Genomic DNA, 21,448 nt, shown 5'->3' with positions numbered 1-21,448 from the left:
TTTTAACAGCTAAAAATTGGCAAATCGATTATTCTCGTGTCATTTCCAACTATAAATGAAAGTCTTTCATAATAAATAATCGCGAGTGTGTATTTTTAATTCGCACTCAATGTTTTGCCAGTACGTATACGACGCTTAATCGACGAAATTTATTTCATCTACGATAAACGTTCATTGCCACCTCTTTTCCCACGTCGCGGCGTCGTAAAAAATAATAGAAACATCCTCGATGACCCCGATCGATTAGAATACCAAAGCGGACAATCGTCGAAATTCAATGGACTCGTGGGACACACGCGCATCAACGACTCGTCGTTTCCGACACAATCTCGCACGGTACACGTTAACAATAAACAATAGTCGGTTGATCGAGGGGTTGCATTAACACCACTCGCAACCCTATCGAATCGAAGGGGGTCGAAACGACGTGCACTCGTCCTAATGCGGTCCTCGAGGTGCAGGACGTGTGAACTCGGGAGTGCACGCGCACGTGCACGCGTTTTAGTAGGAAGGAGCTGTGAAAACGACAGGAACTTGGGGTTAATGCAGGGTCGTTGGCGATTTTTCAGATATTTCGTATGAAAAATTAGGCACGGGGTGACGGCTATGCTTCGAATAATATATAAAGACGAATTAGGTTTGTATTACGAGGAACGAGGATACGAACAATAAGGAAATTTCTATATCAAAGATTTTTAATACGTTTAAAACGAATTAATTACAGGTTCGTTTTAAAAATCATTTTCCATCATCCTGTAACTTTAAAGTATCCATCTTATTATTTGTAAGATACGCTACAAAAATTAGCAAAACGAACAATTTCGTCTAAACTGACTTGGACAAACGTTTTGGAATATTTGTTAAAATGTCGTATTTCGTTCGAATTCTAAACAAAATTTATACTTTGCGCGATTCTAAGACGTCGTAACGAGAAATTTATGTGTCTGCCGTTATCGATCGAATATTTGGCCACTTCCTGTAACGGGCAGGGAACCAGCGGGATTTCTAACAAGCGTTTCGGGACGGAAAGTTCGACATCATCGGGCGGGTAAATCGAAGAAACCACGCGAAACACGATACAGCACTTTCAGTCTAAAGTTACGAGGCACGAGAGCGGAAGGATCGTTTAATTCAACGTTGACGATATCGCCTGCGCTTTCCCTTTCGTTTTCCCATCGCTGATCGCTGGGAAATCGTGACATGGGAAAAGCTTGAGAAACAATCGCGAGACCTGCAGTCTTAGAAACGTCACTCAGAGAAGTTTCCACTTAAATGACCTGTCAGTGGTATTTCTTTAAGAAATGTCGATCTTTAAATGGTATCTGAGGATTATATATGATCGTAATAATTAGATAGCTGTGAGACGATTAAAAACTATCATTATCGAATTTTAGATCGTTTGATTTTATTTTGTACTTTGTGATTTGTGTGACAGAAACCATTATTTTGCAAAAATGTTACCGAGGAAGTTTCTGTGTAAGATGGTCGAGTACAAAGTGACGCTGCGTAAGATTTTTCAGCGATGAAAACCGATCGATTTGATTAAGTTAATCGAGGAACCTGACTACCATTAGACCATGTAAACTCGTTTGCTACGGGAAACGAGTTGTTAAGTCATTCGACGAGGGATAATAATTATCTGCTGGAAATGGGATTATCACTGGAAACTGGTTACAGATGAGAGATCACATGATTTGCTCGCCCCGATATGGATATATATCGCGTTTTCTCGTTGCGTTTGTACTCGATATAACTTCCCACAACGTATCTACTATATAGTATGAAATCATCGTAAACCAGTATCATCATAGACGTAAAAGAGAAATTTTGCGCGATATTTCAAATATAATTGTATTCGTCGAAACTTACCCTTAATCCTATCTAATCTAATACAACATTCAAATATAATTTTATTCGCCAAAACTTACCCTTAATTCTATCTAATCTAATATAAAGTCCATCGAATTTTATCCTTCGCGAAAAGTCTACAGAAATCCACGAAACTTCTATGTAATTCATAAAAACCTAGAAATTTCTTCGATTCATAAAAAATGTTTCTATCTGTATCTACAAAGAATACGTGAATGTACGCAATCTTACGATCTCGCCATAAACTCGTAAAAGCCGCCTGAAATCATCGCGAAACAAACACGCTTCCGTCCCCGATTTCTCAATCAACAAGAACATCTTCCTAGCCGGAAGGACAATCACATCTACTCGCCCCACGCTCTCCATTCTCCAAAGGAACGACATCCGTTTCCACGAGCATCCGTTTCTCTCGCAGTCCTCTGCCAAGAGACAAGGCACATAGTATCTCCGTTTTCGCGATGAATATCGGCTGCAACCGGAGTTCCTTTGAATCCACGGTCTTCCATGAATCCAACTAGGAGGACTGGCCATAATGGTTGCCTTTGATAACGGGTCAAGTACAAAGCGACGTTTGCAGACCGAGCAGTCGGTTCAATCGCTTAATTTCGACGGAATCCCGATCGGTCTACGGCGATCCCGACCTTACGGTGAACAAAGAAACGACTGCAATGACCGGAGGTTCGATTAAGACCGGTTGTTTGTTGCGCCTTTGGCGTTGTATCCGTGGAACGTGTCGGCACACGGACAGATATCGTAGCCTGGATGAGGGTAACAGTGATTAGAAGTGGTTTTTATTGGGTAAAACGATTACAGCTTTAAGATAGAAGCGATGATAGTGCGCTCTTTTGGGCGAATTTGGGTAATCGAGGGTTACGACGGTGGAGTTTGTGAGTTTGGACGATGCTTGAGAGATTTTGGATGAAACTGATGATACTGTTTGTATAAGGAATTTTAAGTATGAATATCGATTTCATACTTATTCTGAGATGAATAATAATAATAATTGCAATGCGCAGAAATAATTGATAAGAACGTTAACTCATAGAAAGTCTCAGTTATCTTTCTCAGATACAATCAACCCAATATAGTTAACCATTCAACAAGCTTGATTGTAATTTAAAAATTATAGAACGATGGCAAAACAAGAGCCTAAGAGGGCCATCGAGAGTGCAGATTGGCATGTTTCGAGACGCCAAATCAACGAGGAAGCCGACATTCCCACGATAATGGAAGAAATCTCCCAATTTGGCAAAAGCTAATCTCCTGGGCATCTCCGTGAAACGAAAAAGACTAAAAAGATACTTTTTCAATGTCCAACTACCCTTCGGATTTAGCGAAGAATGTCAGTAAATAATACTGTGATACATCGCTTGGTGTATATTCATTTTCAAGACACATAAGTCATCGTAGTCAGTGGTTGAATATCATTATTTCATGGATCGTACACAAGCAGCAGATAAATAAGAAAAGAAAAGGGACGAAAGCGGGGAATTTTTTGTCGTTTTTTCTCTGATCATGAATTTGTCCTCGTACAGACTGAAGATACGATGGCAGACAGGAAACGGAGGGCGTAGCGTAAATTTCCGCAGACCCTCGTGTGGATTCTTGGTGGAATGTTTTGCACAGAAGCCCAATATGCGCGGTGCGACGTCGAATGAACGGAAAAGGGCAAACGGTTCGCCTTTGATCACCGACCATTCCGAACTCCCGCAATTATGTACCCTCTAATTACTATATTTGGCCAGCGCGTTTCAGCCGACCAATTTCCAGGATGGAACGTATCCTTCGTCGAATCGCTGTTTCCATCAGCCTGTTTCGGTTTGACAAACGATATGTCGAATATACGCACTGAGAGAAACACGATTTCGATTTCCCTTGTAATTCGAATTTTTTCCCTTTTTGTTCTCTCTCTTGCTCTCTTTTTGTCTGTCTTTGTCTCCTCTCCTCTCTTGTTTGGAACGATCGTTGAAGTTGAATATTTTTACAGCCCTTCTTTTCTTTCCCTTTTTCTCCTTTCTTCTTCTCCTTCGTCGAATAAATTTCGATGGAATCAACCGTTGCAGTGATCTAAATTTCGACTTAAGAAATGCGATAAATTTGTCGAGGAAATAAAAATTTCAAGCATTCAGTCGGATAGACACTCCTTTCTCGAACGACCAAGATTAGAGCTGACAGGCGCATCCCACGGTAGGAATCATGAATTTTGAAAAAGATTAAGCTTCTATCCCCTTAATCCCCGTTAACGTGCAGTCACCGGGACGACGGGAAAAAGACGAGCTCTAATGATATTTTTCACCCTCGAGAAGAATCTTCTTTTTGGATGGCTCGGGAAATAACAAAGATAGAGCGAAGAATGAGACAGTAATGCAGTATAAATGAGTGCGACAAAAATGTACTTAACAAACGAAACACCTTCATAAAGATACTCTTTCACAAATATTCTTCTAAACTATAGCAACGCTGTACCGAACGTCGTCCATAAATTTTTATATTTTTGAATTTAATTACTTACATTCTCTATTCAATTATATCCTATTCTTATTTTTATGCAAAGAAGAGCAGATATATAAAAGTAATAACCAAACAAGTCCCATCGATATCACGCTATGTAATATTAATTATAATACTAGGTTGTCCGAAAAGTTTCTTTCGTTTCGTAAGGTGATAATAGATAAACAATTTCTCTTTTATATTATTTTATTAAATTAGGTATAATCCATTTCGTTCTACTTCTATTATTATGTTTGTGCATAATTCAATAAACTAATACGAAGCAAAAAGCATTGTGCGTCTATTATTTCCTTATAAAATAAACAACCTAATATGAACAATATATTACGATTGAGAATTTGGCAAAGGAAAATACTAATAATATTTCTAAATATTCTCTAGAACAATTTATCTATTTACGCTTTATTGTCGAATAACCTAAATGTACTTAATCGATGCCTCATGTTGTTACAATTACTCTACGGCTAATAATGATGTTTCAAAATATTTTCCATTACAATTTCTCTATTTATATCTATTTATCAAACGTCCTAAATAAAGAATTCTCCTTGTACTATCAACAGTAAAAGATATCGAGGTGGAACGCCTTGAACCCTACGACTTTCCGGTCCCAAAGAGGACAATATAACGGGTGACGTCGGTGAGACAGTCGAAACAGAGCGTGGAGGTACACTTAACGAGTAAAGTGTCGCGTGTTACATAGAGTAACTCAAGATCACTTTGCTGCTCCCACTCGTGTAATCCAAGAGCCTTCTTCGGCTTCGGTTTCCACGAGAAATTGGATAGGCCGGTATACGGCAGTCGCACTTTGCCTTCCTTCGACTCACCTTTTTCTTTCTTTCGTTCCATCTCTGTCCCTCTTTCCTCTCAGTTTCCTGTTCTTCTTCCTGATCTACCTATGTGTTGACGGTTAGCTGACCGCTTAACAAGCGTCAGACGCTCGTGTGTATCGTCAAATTGTTATTAACGCGTTATTAGAGGGAATTTAGTGTAGCAAAAGGTTATCAGTAGGTTTTATGAACGTGTGAGAAGGTGTAAGTTTCTGGCTATCAAGTTTCACATCAAATCTTGCTAATTCTTCAGAGTAGAGATCGCTAAAGTTTAAGTAGAATAGGTTGTCTGTTCAAGCTTAATTAGGAGTAGCCTACTCGCCATTTATTTTGATATTCTTCTTAAAGCGACACAATGCAAAAACATACTCAACTTGCTGTATGATGCGAAAATGAAAAGTTCTGTAAGCTTCTGGCTATCAAGTTTCACATCAAATCTTGCTAATTCTTGAGAGTAGAGATCGCTAAAGTTTAAGTAGAATAGGTTATCTGTTCAAGCTTAATTAGCGAGCCTACTCGCCACTTATTTTGATATTCTTCTTAAAGCGACACAGTGCAAAAACATTCTCAACTTGCTGTATGATGCGAAAATGAAAAGTTTGAAAATTCTATATTTTTACTATATACAAATGTCTACATACGTATGTTTCACTCGATATCGTATTATAATAAAAATAGAAGAGTCGAAATTACAACTGTAGATTCTGATACTGTCAAGTACTGTCAGATGAGTGAAATTTACATTTCGATTTACCAATTTAATATTTGCAGGTACATAGAGATATATAAAACAGAATTTCATCGAAAAACCAAGATAAACACACTTGTGCGCTAAATTCTACAGATAATTTCCCAGTGAAAGGTATTCGAAAAGTACTCGAACTATACATAATAAACTAGAACTATGGTCTGGAATCTTTTTTTCTTGCAGTGGACCATTTCTTCTCGCTAAACATTAAGAATTTCCTCTAAAACATAACGTGGTTCCCCGGTATGGACGCGTGCAACGGCCACGTTCTATGAAGTAACGACCAGGAAGCGTGCTATTAGTCTTAATGCAGCAGAGTGCTTTCCTCGAAGAGCTTTGTTTCTTCCTAACACGATGGATCTTGACGGGCTCGTAACTCGAAAGTAAAGAGACAAGTTTCCTTACGTCGGAAACGGACAGGGAATTTTTGACCGATCCATCACCATTTCCGGGTTACATGTCGCGTTGTCTCGTTTCATCGAGAACCCTACCGATCGCGCGATTACTTCACGGTCCAATTTTTCCTGTTTTGCGTGAGACAACACCATTATTTCAAGCAGCATCGGCCTGATTCCCATTGGAATCATCGTTTGTGCTTTCTATGCATGACGAAACGTCATTTTCACTATCTAGTATGCAGTAATGAATAGGCGTACGAGATAGTTAATTACATTCGCTTTGTTGCCCCTACCTATGCTTCTTCTTCTTCTTCTAACTCGATTTTCGGATGGAATATTTTCTCGAAGAATTCTCTAACGAAACGAAAACAATTTTATTTTTTAAATTGCCTTTGTCAGTCAAAAGGGCAGAAGAAAATTCGCGACCTGTTTTATTCGATAGAATTTTTTTTCAAATAACAAAAGGAAGAACAAATTACAAATTAATTAGACAGATTACAAAGGTCGTATACGCGAAACAATAAATTGCTGAGAAGAAAACGATTTCCAAAAATCGGTGTTCATCTAAAAAGACAACATAAAACTCTCAGTTCCGATATTCCTCCAAAAAACAAGCACTGTATTTCTTCCTCTAAGCCATTTCATGCGCAAAATTGTGGCGCACAGTTGCACGGGTCATCGAATATTCGCGATTTAGCGGAAAATTTCACGAATAAGCCAACACAGCGAGGAGAACACGATTTCTTCGATCCATTCTTGAGATTGGATCGAACACGATCGCGTTTTGCTCCTTACGACGTAAATTAATCCCTTTCGTGAACGGGCTTCCGCCAATATCCGGATGAAGCACGCTGCTTCCGGTCGATTTAATCTCCACCGATGAGCCACGCGATTCTTAGAGTGCCGACAACTCGGTTAGGAAGTTGGATTAATAGAAACTTTTCGTCGTAAAATATGAGCCAGGCGGAAAAGTTAGAGAAGTTAGTCTGATATCGATTATGGTAGTTCTCCTTTTTTTTTTTTTGTGGATATCTTTTTAGATAGGAAGAGGAACATATCTTGCGTTATTATTTGTAAAAGATAATTTGTTAGAATCTTTTATGGGGAAGAGGTTGAGTCGTATATGGGAACGTATAATTTGGTTCATGACTTACTATTGAAATTTAATTAAATCGTTTGAAGGAAATATTTGTTGTAAAATACACTGAAGAGATTTCAAATTCAAAAATGATATTGTCACGATCATGTTGCTGCAACCTGCCTACGATGTTACTCGCAATAAGTTTCTTGTAGTTGTGCTAATTTTCGTGTAGAATCAGCTCGTGAAAATACAAGAGAAAGTACAGCGAACGTAAATAAAAAGTGAGCGAAGCTGTACAAGCTACACCTGAAATTAAACGCTGTAGCTGAAATTCTAGCGCGAATTGGGACTAATTAAATCTTCTTAATTAAATTCCGAATTGAAACGTATAATGCCTGAAGAATGCTTAAAAAAAAAAAAATCCGGGAGAAAATGTATTAAATAGAAATTAAAATTCGAACCATACAATTCATTCTGAAAAAATGAATTTCTCTGGCAAATTAAAATTCTCCGCTGTTAACTCCATAACGAACGAAAAGTAAGAACTAACGACGACGATGTTTTATTTTACATAAAGAAAATTTGCACGATAATTATTATTCCGCGAAATATAAAAGAAAGTCGAAAGATTCAATTGAGCGTGGTTGATTTCTTGTAACGAAATCGCATCTAATTGCTCCAAATAATTAGCGTAACAGTTATAGAACTTTCCATTGACAGCCGTGCGTCGAGAAAAAGTAAGAAACGTTCGTTTTAAACGATGCTGAGTCACGAGAAACGGTTTCATGCTCAGCGTGAGAGGAAAAGAGAATTAGAAAAGAGTTGTCGATCACGATGATCGTTGACCGGAAAAATATGTGCACGCCGTCTATCGCGTTTTCTCTCCGTGAGAGAAAAAGAAGAACGTCTTTTATGCATCGTAGGACGCGCGTTCGATGCCATCGAATCAGCTGATTTCGTCTTTTTCTTTTTTTTTTTTTTCTAACCTTCATACAGAAGAAGCAAAAACTACGGGACAAGCAGAAGTGCGCTCGCGTAGAGATTCGCGCAAGAAAATTAACGATCATAAACTTTACTACTGAAAAAGGTTTCGAAAATAAAGTAAATGAAATTCACGAAAATTTTATTCAAAAATATTAGAATTGATTTTTGATTCAAAAAATTCTCCCATCGAAAATTTACATTTTTCGTACGAGAATTCTATCTTTTGTAAATTTTGGCTTAGTTAAATATTAGTTTGGGATAGTTAAAATATTGCGTTCGAAAATCGTATTTTCAAATTTCACGTGAAAATTTAAAACATTCTATCCAAAGGGTCTATTAAAAATTTAGCTTGAAAATCGTCACATTTCGTTTGGCAATCTTATTTAAATATTAACTGTTTTAAAATTTGCCACAAAAATTCGATTTACATGTTAATATAAAAGGTAATTCCTCATAATTGTTTCGTTCTGCTAATTAGTAGGATTTATTGTATTAAAATTTCATTCTATTGAAATCATTTCGTGATTTTTATGAACTGAAAAGAAACCACTTTAATTTGTTAGAAAGCTTACGTCTATTCTTGTTAGTGAAACTTTCCTCGTTTATACGATGTGAAGGATGCAAGAGGTGGAAGAAAAGAGGAAGCGAAGGTTCTTTTAGAGGCTGAGAATTTCTTTAAACTTCGCACAGAAAGCGTCTTCCGAAAAGACCTTAGAGAAGCGTCGCGATGCTTGCGAAAGAATGCAATCTTCATTTTACATTTTAACCCTTCTCTAATTAATGAAATTAGAACTCTCCCGAGAAGAAATGAGTTTTCCTCTCTGTTTCGTGCTGCTTCTTCTCCTCGAAGATAGCGTTAAATGAACGAGAGTGTTTCCTCGAAAAGCTTGCTTTTCCTCAAGCGTAAATTTACACGGATTTTTTTGTCGGAAACAGCTGGAAACAATTCAACGTAATTGACAAGAGATTGCAAAAACGCTTGAAACAAGATGAAAGAAATCTTGAAAACGATAATAATTTTCTTTAGAACGACTAGCAAATGTACGTGGGATTTTCTTCGCGATTAATTAAAGTGTATGTACCTGGTACGTTTAATTTATCGCAACGATAAGACTAAAAAAGGAGACGCTTTCTGCTGACTGCCTAAGAATTTCTGAACCGCCCCCGTTGGCGACGATTCAAGGTTTTGCAGGAATACCAGGCCCGATTGGCCTGAGTTCAATAGCAGCCGGTGAATTGAATTAGAGTTCGGAATCGAAATAACATACCATTTAAAACGCATTCCCTATCTTCCCCGCCTTATACTAATTTTATATAAAGTTAGAATGCCTCGAATAGTTCGCTCTTTAAATGAAATTTCGAACTTTGTAAAATTCTCTCGCCTCCTATCTCGTTATTTCTTTTTTTCTTTTTATGGTAACCAAATAATGGCAACCAAAGTAGGAAGGAGTAGATGGTAACCCAAACCTATTTCAGAGCTGAAAAAATCTAAATTTAATAAATACGCACATACGTACGCTTTTTATTCTTTTTATGATGACCAAATAATGATAACCAAAATAGGAAGAAATAGATGGTAACCCAAGCCTATTTCAGAGCTGAAAAAATCTGAATTTAATAAATACGTACATACGTACGCTTCGTCAATCGCAGCAGCAACAACCCACTTCCATAAATAGCAATCCCCAACCCTCGAAACTCGCAACAATTAGCCACCCTTTCCGTTAACTGCAACGAACTTAACATCTCGAGGCAGGAAGACTGGTCGAAAACACGAGGGCCATATCGCTTGAAAGAACGAAGAGTCGTTCGTTGGACGCGTTCCTTTGAGCTCCGCCACTCGAGAATCCTCACCTTTGAGACGCGTTCCTCGAGATGGAAGCTTCGTCCCTTAAACTTCTCCAGACGCAAGAACGCATCCGCCGTTGCAAGCACGATGCACAGGGTCGCTCGTTAATACGTAAAAATCCCCTTTTTACCCTTACGAGGCCGTTGCTGGACCACGTGTTGAGAACCTCCCCAGTCGTCATGGCAACCCCCGTCGGATCCCGCAGACGACGAACACGTTCCTGGTGCCCGAATCAGGAACGTAACTTCCGCGTCGTTGGCCCTTTGTTATTTTCAGATCGACTGTTCTAGCAACTGGTACAAGTCTTTATACGTAAGGTTTCTGACATTTGCTAAGAAAGGGAAAGGTGCTTTTCGTTCGAAGAATTATTTGTTTGGCTTCGTTTTTTAGTTCCCAGTCGATGATAAATCATCGTCATAGACGTTATCGTGGGTTTGTTTAGGATCGGGCTTGGATGCTGAGCGATAGAAGGGAATTTCAGAAATTGTTTATGTCTCTCGCACGATAGTTTTTGCAGACTCGTTGAAAACTACCAAATGATCTAAAAACTGGCAAGTTAAATATTCTACCGTATGAATGTTTCATGTGTTTCACCAGTATCTAAAAATAGTCGGAGCTGATTTGCCAATTAAATCACGCGAGCGGAAAACCTCGGGTACTTCCGTATACGTTGACCGACCGGCTTTTTCGGCGCATGTTTCCTGTCTAATTAAATCGATACACCTGTGTGTGTTTGTGTTTCGGAAGCAGGAACGTGGCGGCGCGTGCGACTGAAAACTCTTCGAGCAGTCAATTAATCCACGGCGTAAAATTAATCAATGACGTCCGGCAGATATCGCTGCGGCGGAAAAATCGATACGTCGCGTCGCGACGTAACAAATCGTCTCTTGATGCTCGACGAAAGAAAAATAAAATATAGAACGGACGAACGTCAACGCAGTTTCCTCGACGATGATTTATGCTCCGAAAGACCAGCTTTTAATTGCCGAACCATGGACAGATGGTGACTGGATTTCACGGATCAGCGAATGATGGATGAATTTTTGAAACAGGCTGGCAATTAGACTAAGTACAAAAAGGAGGTCTGTTTGTCGTACTAATTAACCTTAAAAGGTTAGAAGGCTGCGCTCTGAAGATATTACTGTTAAATTATTATATTTCAATTCGTTTACCGTGGGAACATTGCGTGCACGTTTATGCAAATTCGCGCGTTTACGAATATAACGAAGTAAGCAAAAACTTGTAGTCTATTAAATTTCACGTTGAGTAAATATTTTACCTGCAATGCTTTGTGTGTTTCTGTATATTATGTAGATTTTACGCGTTTTTGCAAACTTAAATATCCTTGTAATTAAATAATTACTATTAACAGGATGTACGTAATATGCAAAAATATGCGAAATACCCAAAGTTCTCGTTATAATATTCGAAGGGATGTCATCTATAAAATTGCACGAGGAATCGTAATAGCAAAATTTGAGTTGTATGAATATCTTTGTTCGTCGCTATGCGTAATTAGTATCCGTTTGCGGTTCGATAATTATCGACCGTTAAGAATTAATAGAGACACGTCAAATGCAGTTGTCGAACTATCGACGTAGTCCGAGCATTATCGATGTAATTAATATCTTCGAAGAAAATGGTACATTTAATCTGATAATTTTAAGAAAGTATCGCAGTTCCGCTTGATCTGTTACAAACGCTACGTGAAGAATTCTGAACTTTAGAATCATCTTGTATAATTGAGATCGCTAGAAACGATTGGAACTTCGAACCTGTATCAATACCAAGAGCGAGCAATTATCGTGCACTAGTAATCATCTCGAGCTCGTTTCATTTCATTAAATCGAACTCTCCCTGACCACTTATTTCTTCTATGAGCACTTGAAGCGTTCTATGATCATAGAGCGTCTACATCGATAAAGTCGTCATTTGTTCGTTCAAATTTGCTGTATCATCGGTTACAATTGCTATCGCGTCTCCGATAGTTATAGCGTGCAAGTGATAAACGACGTGGCTGCCAAAAACATGAAAAACTGCTTCTTTAGCGGAGAAGGATATAAATCTCATTGATAAAGTGCGAGTGCTACAATCATTTATTTCACTCTCGAAGACTGTCGCCAGAGAATTGAAATGCTAAATCTCAATTTCGTTGTGATCGGAAGAGGTAAAAGTGCAATCAGCTTAATTAATCACAGCTCGATCAATACCACGCCATAAATTAAAATTGTTTATTAACAAAGTTTTCGACAGCAGTCGTTGAAGTTTTTAAAAATCAGGACACCCGTGCATAATACAAAAACAAACAAAATAGCATAAGTAGATGTAAAAATTCACAAACATACTGACTGAAAATCATAGTTGCGTGAGTTAGTTCGATAAACGGTATTCCGCGTTTATTGTTTGAAAAATTCATTATACTTTTTTCAAGACGCGAAAACGTACGTATAAAGGAACGATACTTGCAGGAATTGAAAGAATCTCAACTCGGATCGCTACGATTCTCAACTCGAAGCCATGCGAAAAATCTTCACCTCTGACACTTGCGCCACTTGCGCCATTTGCTACTTTGACTCCTCGGTTCGTATCCGTTGCCGTTGTCAAGCGTTTGTCCTCTTCCAGATCGATCGAAACGCAACGAAAATTTCTCCGGCTCCCTCACAGAGATCCGTATACGGTCCCGAGAGCGATGTTGGAGTACGAACGCGATAGTTTGGGGCAGACAAGGTCCGAGACAAGCCGTCTAACTGTCAAACGCAGAGGACAATAGAGCGCCGAACGTGTAGGGGGTGTTAGCCGGCGACTTTGCATACGTCAACGCCCCTTCATTCGATATTCAGCTCGGGAATTGCGACAAAGTTTGCTCGAAATAATACCGTTTGTGAAGCGTGCAGCTCGCGGTTAAATGGTTCGCGTAACTCCGACGATTATTCCCTCGTGAAAAAGCCTACTGGTATTAAAAATTGTAACGCGAGAAAATTGCTTCGAACAAACGCTTCGAAAAAGTTATGAAAACGAACTGGAAGCTCGTCGATGCACCGATACATCGAATTATAACAAACGTCGTATCAACGTAGATATCCTGGAATTCCTGTAAAAGATTTCTACTTTCCACTGGTAACTATGGTCAAGCATCTGCGCTCAAAGCTACTAATGGTAAAGCCCTGGTACTCGAAGCTTCCCAGGAACTGCGTAAATACTGTAGGACGCATAAAAAGCTGCGTCGTTAATCTAACGCCTAGCGTTTCCGCGTAACGCGCCACTTACTCTGTAGATTCTGACGCGTGGTGACTACTACGTGGCGTAATTAGCTTGCGATACGCAACGCGATACGTCGTTCCCATTCGCCGGAGAACGCATACACACACTGGTTTCTTTGTCCGAGACAGCTGACCTCGACTCACGGAGCAGGTGATAAACAAATTGATGAAACTGTAAGGAGAGAGAGGGAAAGAATACGAGACGGGCGAGAAAAACTTAGAAACGTTAAAAAAGAGCGTAGGAAGAGAATCGAAAGGGTTGTGGGAGGATAAGGGTTGGACGTGGCCGTAAGATAGGTCATTAGGGGACTTTTCGGACTCTAATGAGATCATTAATTAAGAGTCGGAGCACCGTCGGTACCGGTGGGCTTCGAATCTCTTTACACGAGTACGGATTATCGGTATAATTAGCGGATACCGGAGGCTTCGTTAAGTCGACGTTAATTTCGAGATGCTACGATGTCTCGTGGACGCTTGTTAAGCTCGACGAACGCTAAGACGATGGTTCGATCGATGGTTTGCCACGTTCATTCCGTCTGTAACTTCCTATAGTTAACGAACTCGTCGACTTGAAACGTAAATTTTAGTGCAATCGATCTGTGATAAAATTTTCAAAACGTAGCGTAATTTAATTTTTCTTATAATACACGCGATCAATAAGTATCAGTCTCGTTTAATAATTAAAAATGTCTTGTAACTTTTAGTCAGCGTTAGCAAATCAATCTTCTTGGATGCTACGCGTATCAAAATACCTTTCACCTACTAACCAAGAGTTCGAAGCTCAAAGCAAAATCACCGAAGCTACTTAAATCTACTCGACCCATTTAACTCTAACAAATTCGCAAGAAAAAAGAAATAGACGAAGATTTACGTAATCCTCGAAACCACGAAACTTCAAATTTGTTCGAATTTCTCTAAAATCCTATCTTCGTTTCAACGATGATCCCTAAGGGAGGAATCCCGGGATCAATTAGGTCTGTTCTCGTCACAGAGACCGCAGTTTCTCTGAATCAGCTCGGCGGAAATTACGCTAGGGTACAGGTCTGTTTACAAAGCGTGTATTGTCCCCTCAGAGAGGAGGCGCCCCGATGCGGAGAATTTACTCGTGAGTTTCTAAGCGATTACCTGCAGCAGTGCAATGGCGCAGGTAACGAGAATTCTCTAGCCATGTACCATCGCTTCACCATACAAAATTGGACGATTGCAGGGCATTTTTGTTTGCCTCCACTTCCTCTTTCGCCATTCTACGTTAGAAGGTTTTTGGTGGGGAAATGGAACGCAAGAAAATATAGTATTTACCGGGTGAATGGAACGACGATCGTAAAGACGAGCTTTACGTGCATTCAAGAAGACGTTTCTCGCGCGATCAGAGGATTTGGATTTATTTTTCCAATGATGTGGATTAACGATGGGGACGTCGAGTGAAAAACAGGAGACAGATCGACGCGTAAACAGGATGGATCTTATACAGATTGCTCCGTTTCATACATTTTTCTAAACAATTGCATCGACGAATTAAAACGAGATACTCCGTGTAATAATTCCTCGCGATGAATTTCCAAGAATTCTGTCGAAGGAAGTTTATTGAGAAAATGCCGTGGCTGTACCACGCTTAACAGTTGCTTGATGTAACGGAACAGGAATGTTACCAACCCATCGCGTCTATTTATGTCATACAATCTGGGAGATTTACAAAACTAACAATCAGTATCGTACAACGTGCCATATTGAAACGAGTTCACAGATGCGATCCATGCAATTTGAACAAACTGAAAGTTGTTAATTATAGTCGTACAACGACGACGCGATGTACGTACGGAATGCTAATAGTCTTTCTAACCGCGTGAAAGCGGCTCGAAATCGCGTTACTTATTTGTCCAGGCGAATTCTAGCGGACGTCTGACAGAAGGAGGCTAATTAACGAAACGAGACTAAACGGAGACGGTCTATTTTCTCTGTTCGTAGGAGCGATGTCTTCCTGGAACCGTATCTGCAGCAGCATGGAACCGTTCAGGTTGTCAGCTCGCCGAGCACGCCTCCGCCAAATCCGCTGCAGCATCATCAGCTCACGCAGCTACATCATGTGCAGGTGAGTAAGAGATCTTCCTTCTTGCTTAATAATCGCGTTGACGTTCGAAGGTCTTCACTAATGGTCGCATAGTTTGCCAACGACGAGATGAAAGAGTTGGTACTCGTAACGAGATCTTTGATTTTATTCACACAGCATCATTTTTCTTTTTTTTTTTTTTTCTTATGTGAAAATGATTGCTTTTTAATAATTGGCAATATCTTTCGAATGGTTTGACGCATTTTGGTATTTTGATACTTGAGATTTACTTTACTAAAATCACATAAGTGCGTCGTTTAGTTAATTGATAACTCGTTATTCGAATTAGCAGTCTCTTGGACATGGACCTCAACATTTTACGCTTTGTTTATAAACCAATTACGTCGTAGTTACGTTTTCGATTTTTAATTTTGTAATTGAAACATATCCTGTCAAAAATGATCGGATATCTTCGAACCATTCAACGGAAGACTGAAGGTCCAGTTTTTCCGAGGGATACGATGTTAGTAAAATATTCGGAAAATAATTAGTATCTTGTGTTACAACGAATTAATGTGCTGTAATGAAATTTCGTAATTTCGGCGCACGAAATGACGCAAGCAATCGTGTGATCGGAAAATTGCAACGACTGTGGAATACTTTCGGCGGCTCGTAATTAAGGGATTCGTAATTGGCTGCGAGGGTGTTTAACACGCGTCGCACGTCCTCGTTTAATCCATTTAACCTGAAACGCCGTTGTGTCAGTCTGCATTTCAAATTAAATTACACTCGAAACTCCAGTACGCGGCGAACCCCTTCGCGAATCCTCTTCGGACCCCCGTCGTGTCCTCATGCGCCACCGCAGCGAAAAAATAGGGTTGCCGGAAAAATTGAGAAACGCAAGTGATCGATGTTTGCGATGTGTCGGTCTGAAACTCGTGGCAAGCGCCTGGATAGAATTGTTTCTCGTTATCTTTTTCATTATTTTCGAAACTCGGTCTGATTGAAAGCTCTCGTGAATGATACAAATTGATAGGTCGTACGAGCGCGTTCATGTTCGTGATACTTTCGATGGAAACAGGAACGAAATAAAGAGTTAAAAGACTGATCGATCTTCCCTCGTTGTCGCGTCAAACTTTTTATCATTGTCCTATCAAACATTTTTCCCATTGTTTCGTTCAATTTGCTTGCGTTAATAGGATGACGTAACGGAGAATAAAAAGCGTTTCTTCGAGCGCAAAGGCAGACGCGTGTGACGAACGTGTTTTAATTTTCACAAATTATTATCCTTAAACGAAGCGCGTATCGGTGGGATCGTGAATCGCTGGTAACGAAGGCAATTCCACGGTGTTACAGCGTTGAACCCTTTCCACGAACGAAGCCAACCGGAGCAAAACCTTCGCACTTGAATAGAAAAGCCTCTTGTTGGGAAATTCTAGCGCGATGCAGAAACACTCGGTTAAATTACCGTCGTTTCAGCGTAACTGCGAAACCTGTTCCCGTACCAATTTGAAAGAGAGAAAGAAGAAAAAAAAATAGAAGAAGACCGTGAATTTTGCGAAACGTATGCTTGTAACAAATATTTCAAGTATTACAGATTCTATCCGAGATAATCGCGAACGATTAGCTACAGAGGAATACATTTAGTTGCTTGAATAAATCGCACGTCCTCCACTTGGTAAGACACTTTGATCGATACTGATCGATTGGACTAGATTTTTACAATCGTCGGCTTTTCCAGCCAACGTTTTTCTACGATTCGTCAAACGTCTAATTCGCGTCACTGGAAATGAGACCGATTCCGTTTGGGTTCGCGACCCTTCTCTACTTTTTACAGGGTATTTAGGGGAATCGTGGGATTATTCGGGGCGACAGAATCGGATAAGAGGTGGGAGAAGTTTAATCGACGCCTGCCTTGATTTATTACGACACGAGCTAGCATGATTGCGATCGTTTAATGTTCGAGTATCGTTTAGTGATTATTTATGGGTTGCAACGTGGCCACGGGGTGTATGTTGAGATTCAGATTATTAGGAAACTGAGATTCGTACGATTTTTCTAGATTCATTAACTCGTTGGCCGATGAATTTGTTGCAGAATGAAAGAGCACGCTGACAAAAATATCGGAAGCTTTTTATCGATATACGCGTTTGCCGCATCTCTCATTTCATATTGCTCGTTTCGTTTCCCAATTAGCGACAATTCTACCCTTTCAACGTAATTATATAATAATGAAATTCCAAGTACGAATATATTATTAGATAGTCCGGAAAGTGTCTTTAACAGACACGTCTTTTAAAACAACGCATCTTTATACAAACATGAAACCTATTCTATCAAACGTTGTGATTTTTATCTCGATAAAACAAAATGGATCACACGTAATTCGATAAAATAATATAAAACGGAAAATGTCGTCCATTACTTCCTTATAAAGCGAAAGAAACTTTTCGGACCACGTAATCCGATATACAACGAGCACTTGGATATTCTATTCTTAGGAATAACATCTAAAAGTATCATAAACGTAACATCAGCCTGAATACGCACAACATATAAACCATGCACGGTATAATTTCCCAAACGTCTGGCGCGTTTTGCTCCGTTAATTCCACTTCATTGCTTAATCTCGGTCCCCATGGTTCCTTTCGACCACCGTAAAACCTCGCGCCGGCCAATTCCAACACGAGCACGAAGAACGACTGGACAAAGTCACGATTCGCTGGCGGGCGACGCGACGCCGCGAATATGGAAATCTCTGGCCCTTAAGCCGCAATTCCGAGGGTGTAAATCCTACCTGATCGTCATACAATACACTCTAATGCGGTATTATACCGACGCCACGCAGGGTGCAGAACGAACGGGTTCACCGGTTATCTCAATTTGCAGCCAATGCTCGCCCCAACCTTTATTCGCTGCTCGTTTAATCGTTCCTCCGACTTTTTTTCCATCCGTCTACTGTTACACACTTCCTTTTTCCTCTTTTTTACTCTCTCGTTTTTCTTGTGCAGAACGCTTCCCCGTATCTGCGCCACTTTTAATTGTCCTCTTTGTTTCCGCGACGATTATCGTCGTCGAGCTACGAACGAAATAAGCGAATATCGTAGCCCTGGCTTCCCGCGGGGATACCAGCAACGCTCGTAATGATTCCATTAGGAAAATCGTAAAATGGCAATTACGAGTGAGAAGCATATACGGCTGGGTAGAAAGATGGTTTCGGCTTTCCGAAACGAATAATTTGTTTCGTTAATACGCGTTGCTAGTATTTAAGCGAGAGAAACGATCGTTGCGACGATGCTGATAACGCAAGGTTTTAATCAATCGAAGAAACTTTCGCATATATCCGATGATATGTAAATATCTGTAGAGCACTCGTATAGAGAATGTTTGTTCGTAAGATTTATTGGATGTTATTGCTTGTTGTCGAAAATAAATATACAGACTATATTCGCTGAGTCGCTCGTACAGTGTATAAATCGCAAAATAAAATTGCTAATTAATACTCGATAAATGCTCGCTAGATACTGGTCGATAACTCGGTAGATAACTCTTGATAATTCTTAGATAGCTCGTCGATACTGAACTCTTTTCGGTTGCGTCCGTTTATTTATACTGGTCGGGGGGAAGTCGGAAAATTCAAATTTCTCTTCGTTCAACGGTTGCACGTTCCCCGGGGTTTATTTATTCTTACATTACATGTATCCCAACGATTTTGATACTCCGAGGCAAAACAACAACATGATTTGAATTGTCCTCTACTCATGTGCCGCTACATGTCGATCGAGGCGTACTCAAATTGTAACACATCGGTTTATACGTAACAGACGTACGTATAATATGTGCCATTGAAGTGAACGTGCAAGAGCCTTTATCGTCATCATTTTTCAAAGTCTCGCGACCAACTATTCAATTACACGAAATAAAGAAGAATGTCTCAAGTTAAGATTCGACAACAGCTGTAGGAGGAAACTCGTATGCCATTTTATTTAACAAAGAGGAATGAGGTGGGGTATCTGTGCTCTTATTGGTCTTCCAAACTTCGTAGAACGATAAAAACGATAAGCCAACTTGATGTATCGTTAAATGACATTGATGGTGCGCGGTCTGAGAAAGTTCGCTCTCTGTCTTGAAACGCGTAGGTGTTGACGGAAATGTTAACCGATTAATTTTATGTTTCAGAGCGAGGAGTCGCTTTCCTCGGAAGGGTCGGCCACCTCGGGTGGATCTTCGAGCTCGACGGAAGATTCTGGCAGCGAGGTCGCGTGCGACATCACTCTGATCGAGAGGCTTATACGCTCGCATCCGATTTGGTTCCTTCCTGGCATCCAAAGAGCCGGCGCTTTCCACTTGTTGCAAGGCAAAGAGGAAGGGGTGAGTGCACTTAAACGAATCGATTAGCCGTAAGAAAATTGCAAGCTGGGCAAAGTCTGCCTTGTCTTTATCTCTCGTTTTGTATTTCTCTCTTGTTGACCGACCAGGAAGTTTTCCACGGAAGGTACACGGGCGTTCCGAGCAGGGGGTTAAAAGCGTAGCGTCGTGGAAAGCTCTCGAGTGCCGCTGCACCAACCTCTTAGAGTTTCCGATGCGAGAGAATTTCATTTATCGCCCCGCTGGAAAGCTGTTTCTTCGATGAAAACTATCGCATTATCGTACTCGGCTTTTCCTATCGATCTTCCTTGCTACGAGTATTTTTAATCGGTCGTGAAGGTTTCGCTAGGACGTGTCGTGGAGATTTAAAAAATTCAAATAACTTTAACTCTGCTGCTCTCCTCGCTTCCTCTTCGCTTTGTATCTCCTCGGGTATCTTCTTTTTTTTCAGCTATTCGTTCAGTAAAAAAGCGTGAAATACACAAAAATGAAAGCTACGAAAATTACACCGAGTGATAAAATACTTAATAACTATTATATTCTATACTAACTCGTATGATCTTTTTGCTATTTGATAGCTAGTATATTCTAATAACGTCTATCAAAATGTAACGTACGTTCCAAATTGCATAGACCGGAGAAATACAGCAGCGTTAAAATCAGCCAGATCTATAGAAGGCTAAACTAGTTCCACGCGGCGGCACGTGTATCGCGGTACGCGTATAATAGACACCCAATATACACTACACGTGTATACCAATGTATCCTTTCGCACGATACACGCCGATTTTCAAAAGATACAGCATCGCGGTACTGATTTCGACGTCTGCTGGTTTCCCAACAACTTCAGCCGCCGGCGATAATTTTGCCAGATGAAAGAGCGATCGACACAGGTGATCCACGCAGGAACGAGCGATACATAACTCGCGATACGCGAAACCAACCTTGGTGCTTCCCTTTTTCGCAATCTTTTCTTTCGAAAATCCGCCGCCCAATATTTTCAAGTTTAGTCGCCGATCTATCTTCGCGATACTACGATGAACAAGTTTACGGAAAATTTATAACTCGCGTTGTCGATGATGCATTTACGTAACAAGAGACAACGGGGAAGAGGGGCGCATCGCGTACAACGAACAGCGAATGAAGAAGCTGTTCAAGTAGCCACGAAGGGAGAGCGCCGCCATTAAATCAGCTCCGGACGAAACAAAGAGTATGAAATATCTCACGAGCGATTGTTCGACCGGCGTTTTTTTGTTTACAGGAAAAACTACTGCCTCGAGCCTGCAGGCTTTTCCGACGCTTTGATCGGTCACTGATTCCACGAATATTTTTCGCCGTCTCGCATTGTTCGACCATGGGAATGAATGGCGGCTTAGGATCTGTTCGTTTTATTTACGAGGAGAATTTATACCAGAGTATCTTCTCGCTTTAACGTTGCTCCTTGATGATCTATAACGCTTAATAAAAGCGGGATTTTTTCCTTTCAATGCTATTCGATAATGG

The 21,448-nt window shown here is 40.2% G+C and overlaps 1 protein-coding gene across 14 annotated transcripts in view; it reads left to right on the top strand.

Annotated features, from left to right (window-relative positions):
* The window catches only part of LOC100643048 (protein sprint), a 159,280-nt gene that overhangs the window by 105,821 nt on the left and 32,011 nt on the right, over positions 1-21,448 (top strand). For 13 of the 14 annotated variants that reach the window (XM_048408926.1, XM_012312062.3, XM_020864634.2 and 10 more), the window contains 2 exons: positions 15,496-15,619; positions 19,757-19,948. In XM_048408926.1, the coding sequence (XP_048264883.1) occupies positions 15,496-15,619; positions 19,757-19,948 (316 nt within the window). Of the gene's footprint in view, positions 1-15,495; positions 15,620-19,536; positions 19,582-19,756; positions 19,949-21,448 lie in introns of those variants that run through there. The other variant, XM_012312071.3, reaches the window with a different exon arrangement.

The sequence above is a fragment of the Bombus terrestris genome, chromosome 9, assembly GCF_910591885.1.
Source record: "Bombus terrestris chromosome 9, iyBomTerr1.2, whole genome shotgun sequence".
Lineage (NCBI taxonomy): Eukaryota > Metazoa > Arthropoda > Insecta > Hymenoptera > Apidae > Bombus > Bombus terrestris.
The sequence above is the reverse complement of the archived record's forward strand: the minus strand, read 5'-3'. Positions and strand labels throughout refer to the sequence as shown.